Here is a 9,932-nt window from a genome sequence, read left to right on the forward strand (position 1 = left end):
TTCACAACCAAGATCAATCTTGAGTTATTTTCTTAAAATTTTAACAGGAATTTTTTAAAAGGGTGAATTTACAATTCAAACCCCTTTTTTGTAAATTGACATTGCTACTTCATATTTAACAAATCATCATGTCATATCTATTTTGTATAACTCTGACAAATCCCATAACAAATAAAATGATTTCTTATTTATTCAAAATGTAATCGGTTTTCATTTTAACATTAACACTAGGACAATAAAACTTTCCTTCATTTTTAGAATTTTATTTTCAAAAGCAAATTATAAAAATTTCTCCACACCTACATACTTCACTCAAATGATTAGCATTTATGCAACTATGATCTATAACTAGTCTTGTTAAAAATAAATAACCGTAAATATTAAGGTAAAATAAAACTAAAATAATTTTATTGTGCTTTACTTTTTTATTTATTGTTTTACAGTGTCGTATTCATATTAACTAAAAGTAGTTTACTATTATTTTCTTCTTTATTGTTATTATTTTGATTATTGTTTTGCTCCCTATTATATAAAATGTAACATGTAAAATATGTACTTTAACTTGCGGATGCAACTGAAAAAATCTCCTACATCCACCAAAAGACTTAAAAAAAAAAAACTTATAAAGCATATTATTATTTTTTGAAAATTATAAAGTTGTAGAGAAATATTGTAGCATATACTTCAATAACACAAAATTTAGTGAAAAAAAAAAAAAGAAAATACAAATAATGAGTTCATACAAAGGAAAACAAAATGATAAAGAGTAAAAAAAAAGTTTGGCGTTTTTTTACTTTCTATCCCAAAACATAACATATAGCTCTCCGTCACATAAGATATTATTATATAAAAATGAACTTATAACTATATATAGTAATCATTCTAGCGATGTAAAATATTAAACTATTGTTATATATCAACTATAGTAATAATAGAAAATTATAAAAAATTATTCACAATAATATCTCTATGTAAATAAAATTTATTATTCAATAAACAAGAACTTGAAAACCAAAGTTAAAATGGTTTCAATAAAATGGAGACAGTTGTTGTGAAGTCAATGTCAAGTCTTAGAATAAAGATAGAAATTCTCACGAAACTAGAGAATAAGAAATGTTTAGAGTGTACCGGAAGATAAAACGTAAATGCACGTAGTTAATACAAGATAAAACACTACCTACACGAGATTTTTTATATTTTTAAATTTATCTTAAATCGATTATTAATATAACCATGTTAATTTTTTTAAAAATATTTATAAAATTGTCACTACCTCATCTTAATAAATCTTTTATCCAAATCTATAAACACATGAATATGTAAAGTTTAGATTATTTGCTCAAATAATTTTATGTTATACTAAATTTTACATATATCATTTATATAATATAAATTTTCAATTCAATGATTTTTATAAAAGAAAAAAACTAAATAAATAGAAATAATTGAAAGAGAATTAGATTGAAATGTTTTAAACTCTGCAAAATGGTGGATATCTCGATAGATTTTTGTGTTTATGTATTAGTAATGGTATTGGTGGGTCATGATCCAATAAGAAATGTTAATGATGATGCACCGATGTTGATAGTAATATGATGGCCAATTCAAAGTCAGACAATCCAAATTAAAGCTTTAGACTTTAAAATTTTGAATAAGTATTGGTGTATTTTCCATCATCTTAAATGCAAAAATAAAAAAATATTAATTTAATAATGATATAAATAATATTAATTTATAAATTAAAAAATAATAATTTTGTTTTAAAAATTTAAAAAATAATTCATTTTAAGATATATATTTTTACTAATATAGATCTCTTAAAAATAATTTGAAGTTTGACTCTTACTATTTTTAGTAAAACAAAATGAATTTTGTAATAATAAAAATGAAACTAAATATAACATTTTATTAAATTAAAACTATATATTAAACAATCTTAAATACAAAATATTATTCTCTCAATCATTTATATTTTATATAATTTATTTAATACGTGTGAAATGTTTTTTTTCTAAAAAAAAAAATAAGCATACATAGATAAAAAAATAAAATAAAAACTATTAAACATTCGTCTTGTGACATTAAAACATTGGGACTAGGTGTTAATTGCCATGTCAACGTGTATCCAAATATTTCTTCTCTAACATAAACAGAGACTTTAGAGATTAGAAATGAAGGAGAAAAAAGGGTGTTAATTAAGTTAATCCTCTAATATTCCTAGTTCATTGGTCTTGACTCATATATATCATTCATGGCACAACCTTCATTGTCTTCTTCCTTCACATATGATTGGACTTATGATGTTTTCCTAAGTTTTAGAGGACTTGATACCCGAAACAACTTCACTGGTAATCTCTACAATTCTCTCCATCAAAGAGGCATACACACTTTCATTGATGAAGAAGAAATCAGAGAAGGAGATGAAATCACACCTACTATTCTCCAAGCCATTAAACACTCTAGGATTTTCATTGCTATTTTCTCAGATCACTATGCATCTTCAACGTTTTGTTTGAATGAACTAGTCATGATTCTTGAGTGTTCCAAGTCACAAGGACGGTTGTTTTTGCCGGTTTTCTATGATGTGGATCCATTTCAAATTCGATACATGACTGGAACTTATGCTGAGGCTTTCACAAAACATGAGGCTAGGTTCAAAGATGAAAAGGATAAGGTGCAGAAATGGAGGGATTCTTTACTTCTAGCTGCTAATGTGTTGGGATGGCATTTCAAACCAGGGTATGTACTTCTTAACACAAATTCGAATTAGTTGCTATAATCGAAAAGAATAAATTTGTTAATAAACTCAAAACACTTAAGATAATAATATAAAATGACAAAATATTTATAAATATGACAAAATTAAACTGTCTGAATATTCATACCATCTTGACTTGTAATAATGAGGGCGTCGAAGTCATCAATTGAATAAGTATTAGATCAAACTTAATTTTTCAATCTTAATTAAACGAATACCGCAATAAGAAGAAAACTAAAACAATGTCATTGTTTAATTGATTTAACTATTTCAACTTAGTACCTTATTGTAGGGTTAGGTTTTATAACTTAATACTTTGGCATTGGTAAAAAAGTCTATCGTACTATATAGTATTGTTGAGTTCAATCTTGACTATAAAACATATAAGTCTAGAAGAAGGAAATACAATGAAGAAGTAATAACTTTTTAGTTGAAGTGAATAAACTAAACACATTGAATGAGTATTTCAATTTACATGAATTTTTGTAATGTGTAGGTTTGAATCAGAGTATAAGTTTATCAGAAAGATAGTAAAAGAGGTCTCATTAAAAATAAATCGGATTCCTTTGCATGTTGCAAAGAAGCCAATTGGGTTGAAGTCTCAAATGTTAGAAGTAATATCTCTCCTTGGACTTGAGTCTAATGAGAGAGTGAACATGGTAGGCATTTATGGAATAGGAGGAATAGGAAAATCAACTATTGCTCGTGCTGTGTATAACTCAATTGCTGATCAATTCGAAGGTGTGTGTTTTCTTGGTGACATAAGAGTGAAGGATATTCATCATGGTCTTGCACAACTTCAAGAAACACTACTTTCTGAAGTACTAGGTGAGAAGGATATTAAAGTAGGAGATGTTTACAGAGGAATTTCAATAATTAAAAGGAGGCTCCAAAGAAAGAAGGTTCTTTTGATTCTTGATAATGTTGACAAAGAGAAACAGCTACAGGTACTTGTAGGAGGACATGATTGGTTTGGCTTTGGCAGCAAGATCATAATCACTACAAGAGATAAACATTTGCTTGCCATTCAAGGTACTATGAAAGTATATGAGGTTAAACAGCTAAAAGGTGAAAAAGCTCTTGAATTGTTTAGTTGGCATGCGTTTAAAAATAAAAAAGTTGATCCAGATTATGTGGATATGGCAAAACATGCAATATCTTATTGTCATGGTCTTCCTTTGGCTTTGGAGGTAATTGGTTCTCACTTGTTTGGAAAATGTTTAGCTGTATGGAAATCCTCATTTGCTAAATATGAAAGAGTCATTCGTAAAGATATCCATGAAATTCTTAAAGTTAGCTATGATGATTTGGAAGAAGATGTAAAGGGTATTTTTCTAGATATAGCTTGTTTCTTCAATTCTTATGAAATAAGTTATGTTAGAGAAATACTATACTTACATGGTTTTCATGCGGAAGATGGCATACAAGAGCTAACTGACAAATCTCTCATGAAAATTGATGTTAATGGCTGTGTGAGAATGCATGATTTGATTCAAGACATGGGTAGAGAAATTGTGAGGCAAGAATCAACGTTGGAGCCTGGAAAACGCACTAGATTATGGTTTAGTGATGACATTGTGCATGTTTTGGAAGAAAACAAGGTATGATAGTTAGAATATTCCCTCTTTGCTTTCTTCCTTATATTTATATAAACATATTTATTAATATGTATTTGTTGTTTAATTTCAATTAAGATCAAAGTAAAAGAAATGGAGATTGATCAGTCACTCACCCAACAATGTTCTTGGTTTCAGTAAAACGAAGATTGATCAGTTTTCACCCAAGAATATTCTTGGTTTCAGTAAAACGAAATTGATCAGTTTTCACCCAAGAACGTTATTGGTTTAAGTTTTGCAGCAATTGAACATAAACAAAATTAAGACTTACAATGCTAAAATGAACACACACAATTGTTAACTCAGTTCATAGTTAAACTCCTAAGTCTGGGGGACTAGATTTAACTTTGAATTATCACTAATATAAGATGAAATGATTACAATAGTTTTCTATCTTATGCTGTCAATTTTCTGCACTTTATGCAAAACTGCAATTTACCTTATGCTTCAAATCAGCATTGTTTACTTTGGCTTATATACTAGTTGGTTATAATTTAGGAGCAACAAATAAAAGTAGTTACAACTAATTAACTACTAACTGCCCAAAAAGATTGCTTGGAAGTAATCATCTTAAGTTGATCTTCAAAATCTTCTAATTGAGTACCACTTATTAACAATATTAGTTTATAGAACTGTTAGTTTTACATTCTCAACTACAAATGTTTTGATGAAATTAAATTCATTACTTTTACTAGAAAATGACATTATAATTAGAAATTTGTGTATATAATGAAATATATGGATGACAAATGCTTAACCTTAAATTTGTAATTGAAAGGGAAGTGATACAATTGAAGTGATAATCGCTGACTTCCGCAAAGACATAAAAGTGAAATGGTGTGGAAAAGCATTCGGACATATGAAGAACTTGAGAATTTTAATAATAAGAAATGCACGATTTTCCAGAGGTCCTCAAATTCTTCCAAATAGTTTGAGAGTGCTTGATTGGAGTGGATATCAATCATCCTCTTTACCATCTGATTTTAATCCCAAGAATCTTGCCATACTTAACATGTCAGAAAGCTGCCTTAAATGGTTCGAATCACTCAAGGCATGTATTCTTTTAAAAATATTCATATCATTTTCATTCAACTAATTAATGTTTATTACTTGAGGAATCTACTTTCTTTGTAGGTGTTTGAGATGTTGAGCTTTCTGGATTTTGAAGGTTGTAAGTTCCTAACTGAAGTACCTAGCTTATCTAGATTACCAAATTTAGGTGCATTGTGTCTTGATTACTGCACTAATTTAATTAGAATCCATGATTCAGTTGGATTCCTTGTTAGACTTGTGTTATTAAGTGCTCAAGGTTGCACTCAACTAGAAAGTTTGGTTCCCTACATAAATTTGCCTTCTCTAGAAACTTTAGATCTTAGAGGTTGTTCACGTCTTGAATGCTTTCCAGAAGTACTAGGAGTGATGGAGAATATAAAAGACGTTTATTTGGACCAAACTTCTTTAGAACAATTACCTTTTACAATTGGAAACCTTGTTGGTCTCCAACGTTTGTTCTTGAGGGGTTGCCTTAGGATGATTCAGTTACCAAGCTATATATTGCCCAAAATTGAGATAATAACAACTTATGGTTGTAGGGGTTTCCAATCATGTACATATGAAGAAAAAATGAGTCCAAAAGTGTTTGTGAATGCCATGTGTGTTTATAATGAGTATGGGAAGTCCTTTATTAATGTGTATTCTCGGAATATAAGCTTCAATGATGTCATAGAAATATGTAATCCTCGGTGGAATCACTTCTTTCATGATTTTAAGAATCTTGAATATAACCTTTTTTGTTTAGGGCTTATAGAGGGGAGAGTAAATATACATGACTATGGAATAAATGTAACGTCAATGCGTTTTTGGTTCAGAAATAAATTCCCTAGGATAGCTCTATGGTGTTTTATAGAACCTGGAAAACATTTGGATAGCGTGGTGTTGAATTTCAAGTTGAATGTACTCATCAATGGCATTACACTACTCATTTCTTCATGTGATTACATATTTTATACACAAAGAAAGACAGAGCAAATGCTTTGTTGTGAGATACAGGGCAAAGTGGAGGATGTTGTTTTAGAAAATGAGTGGAACCAAGTGGAGATTTTATGTGATATGGATCATCTCAAGCCATGTGAATCTGAAAGGATTCTAAAGTGGTCTCTCATATATGTCTACTCAGAAAACAAAAAGGAGGATTTCAGGTTATTTGACAATCCTGATTCTCCTTTGTCAAATAAAGAGATATTTCAAGAGATGGAGAGAGTGGAAGAAATGTTATGGGTATTTGGCTCCACTTTTGCTAGAATGGAACAAGAATTATTTGCTGATGAAGACATGTTACATGTGGAAGATGACACTATTGAATAGTTCAATTATTACTTGATTTGTGGTAGATCTATATGGAAATTCACAACATTTTCTACAGTCAAATGGGACACAAAATTGGGAGGTTATGAATTCGTTTACTTTCTAAAAATAGTTTCTTTGTTTCTTTGTTTCTTTTGAAGTGACTAATTGTTGATTTTTTTTGAATTTCGCATAGTCAAACATGTGCAAGTAATTGGACATGTACATTGAGACATTGGTCCATAACCCTCTTAATTCAATAAAATAGCCTATAATATTACCTTGCTTGATATTCGTGATATACTCTTGAAGTTGTGCAACGTGATTTTTATCTTCTTGCATGAATCGATCCTTGAGATTGTTCCGCATATGGTTTGCATGTTCCATGAATAAAACACTTTCTACAATCAGAGGAATGATAGAGTTCATGATCCACACGTACGCTCCAGATTGTTACATCTCTCTCCCATGTTGCATAATTCATATTTGTTTCTTCTTGAACTCGAATCCAACCGTCTAATTAGAAATGAATAAAAAAAAAAAAGAAATAATACATCTTGTAAGCTAGTTGAAACTGCTTAACCAACTAAAACTAGAATAATTTATTTGATCTTTATGAATATTTGTATTTGTACTATTATTTTCTTTATCGTATCTCATTTTTATTTAGAGAAATATACTTATTATTTTTCTATCGTATTAAACAAGCAACTAACACAATTAATACCTAGCTAAATCTCAACTAAAAATTGAATTTTTAATGTTGATGGGTAAAGTTTTAATTAGTATATTTTTTTATTTCTCCATCACAGTGGAACAATATAGGTTATCGCTTCTCCTAGTAATAATTTGAACTCTAATCACATGTGTGGAGATACGTCTCAAATCAGCAATAACTTAGAGTTAGTTATTATTATAACTAAATTTGACAATTTGGTTATGACAAAGTAGTTATAATTAATTAAACTAATATGTTTTGGCATACTATGTATAATTGTAAAATACACTTGTTGTTGGGTGGTGAAATATAAAGGTTTATGCAATTACCAAGATGATTCATAGGAAATCAGAAAAGAGATTAAGGGTGAAAAAGAAAGATTAAAAAAAAAAAGATTGATTGAGAGAGGCATATGCAATTAGATTCATAGAAACTCAGAAACAGAGATCAAGGGAGAGAAAAAAGATTGAGTAAAAAGACTAGTATTGTTGTGTTCTCAACAATGATAGATACTAGGAGATCAATCTTGAATAGACTTTAATCTTGTAAATTCAAAGATTCATAGTGAATTGTCTTGCTTGTTTGCCCGTGACGTAGGTTTCATCAATTGAGGCTGAACACGTAAATATGAGTGTTATTCTTCTCTTATCTTTCTTCATTTGAATTTTACTTTGATTTGAAAATTGGTTTTTAAAACTACAGAAATGAGAACATTGAACATTCTCTATTTTCTACTTTTTCAACAAGCGTTCTCCGTTTTTTTGTATTTTTAGTTTTGGTCAAGAACGTTCTCCGTTTCTAGTAGAAACGAATAACATTCTCCGTTTCAAATTTTTTTTTTCTACAATTGTTAGTTTTCTGTTTTGTTGGTTAATTCTTGTTAGATATCCCAATATTGTTTTAACAACATGCATGTTTAAATTATCACTTGGATAACATGTGTTAGTGTTGAAAATTTTGTCCATTAGCTCTTCGGATGATAAGCACCACAAACATTTCACGTATTACATATCATGTATAACGAACCTAGTCACAAGCAGTCAAAATCCGAACCACGAGCTTGAAAAATAAACCACAAATATTAGAGAATAACACTAATGATAGGTCTGAAACGTGTGAAAACACACTGTCCTCAAAGATTTATTCGCTTAAAACAAAAATCCTTCAAATTTAATTGACTCTTTCGAGAAATAACTAGAATAATAGTGCTATAAGAAACTATTTCCTTATTAACCAATATGGAGAAAAGGATAAAACAACTTATGTCATTCAGTCAACTTTCTAAATAAAAATATTTCATGTTGTCCGGTTAACAATGTGAACTTCTAAGTTTCAAATACAACAAAAATGAGTCAAATGAGTTTAGACGACAACAAAAAATTGTGACTAAAAACAAAAAAAAACCGTGGCCTAAACTTATGACGACGATTTTCTACACATCTATTGTTTATTCTTATATTGAAACTTTTGAAATATTTCAAAATATCTTATAATTGGTTATTTTTCCATGAACATCCTTGATTATCCACATATGAAAAAGTTGTACTCATGAAAAAAGTATATGGTTAACAAATCACTTGTATTCACGCCAACCTAATCATATTCAAACTGATTCCCTCTTCACTTTATTATATTCTCTTGTTACACATCATAACATCCTTTTAAACTGCAGTCATAGTTATGCTAAAAAAAATTTATATTATGAAAAAATGCAAAAAAATATAGTCTAAATTGTAGCTATAATATTATTGTATTTCTAAATCTACAATATTACACTATAATTATAACAATGAATTGCAATTTAAAACAAGTCGAGTAATTGATACCTCGATTTCTGATTTAAGAAACAGAACCAAATGGGTAACAAAAAGCATGACTTGGCCCTGCAAATTCCACCTAAAAAGCAACAAAACTAGAGACAGTAATTTACTTCCTTTTTTGTTACAAACAAAACTGTTTCACTCTTTGTCCCTTTCTCAAGTCTTCACTGATCCACCACTTTGTCTTTTGACCAAACCCTTTATTTTTTCTTTCTTTGGTATCTGAGAAATTGTTACACAATATTTTGATATAACATCCTAAATTTTAATTATTTTTTTAACACAAAATTAACAATTGTTAATCTATGAATAATGAAGAAAACTTAGCTGCTCATATTCAAAACTGTCACACTACTATACTTAAGATGCTTATCTAAAATCACTAGTATACTTAACAATAATAAGACAATAATTTAGATTAATTTTAATTTTAATTTTAATTTTAGTATAGCCTCTCTCCATTTTCACTTGGTACCTTTTTGTCTATCAATTAATTTATCTATATATACTCTTACATGCATATTCAACAGTCCTGCCTTACAAACATTCCTACTCTGCCTCTTCACTCCTCTCTCTCCTTCACATAATCTATTTCTCTCCCACTTCACAAAACCATACACACAAAAAACCAAAATAATAGTCTTCTCTAAATTCAAATTCTCCTATAGTTTTTCAAA

General features: G+C 28.9%; 1 protein-coding gene across 1 annotated transcript; it reads left to right on the top strand.

Annotated features, from left to right (window-relative positions):
- Nucleotides 1-2,105: 2,105 nt before the first annotated feature.
- On the top strand, nt 2,106-7,004 carry LOC101504766 (disease resistance protein Roq1-like). Its single transcript, XM_004492359.4, has 4 exons — nt 2,106-2,739; nt 3,255-4,359; nt 5,153-5,425; nt 5,509-7,004. Exons 1-4 carry the CDS (start codon nt 2,252-2,254, stop codon nt 6,736-6,738), a joined length of 3,096 nt encoding a protein of 1,031 aa, XP_004492416.1. The 5' UTR covers nt 2,106-2,251; the 3' UTR covers nt 6,739-7,004.
- Nucleotides 7,005-9,932: the final 2,928 nt, after the last annotated feature.

The sequence above is a fragment of the Cicer arietinum genome, chromosome 3 (assembly GCF_000331145.2).
Source record: "Cicer arietinum cultivar CDC Frontier isolate Library 1 chromosome 3, Cicar.CDCFrontier_v2.0, whole genome shotgun sequence".
NCBI lineage: Eukaryota > Viridiplantae > Streptophyta > Magnoliopsida > Fabales > Fabaceae > Cicer > Cicer arietinum.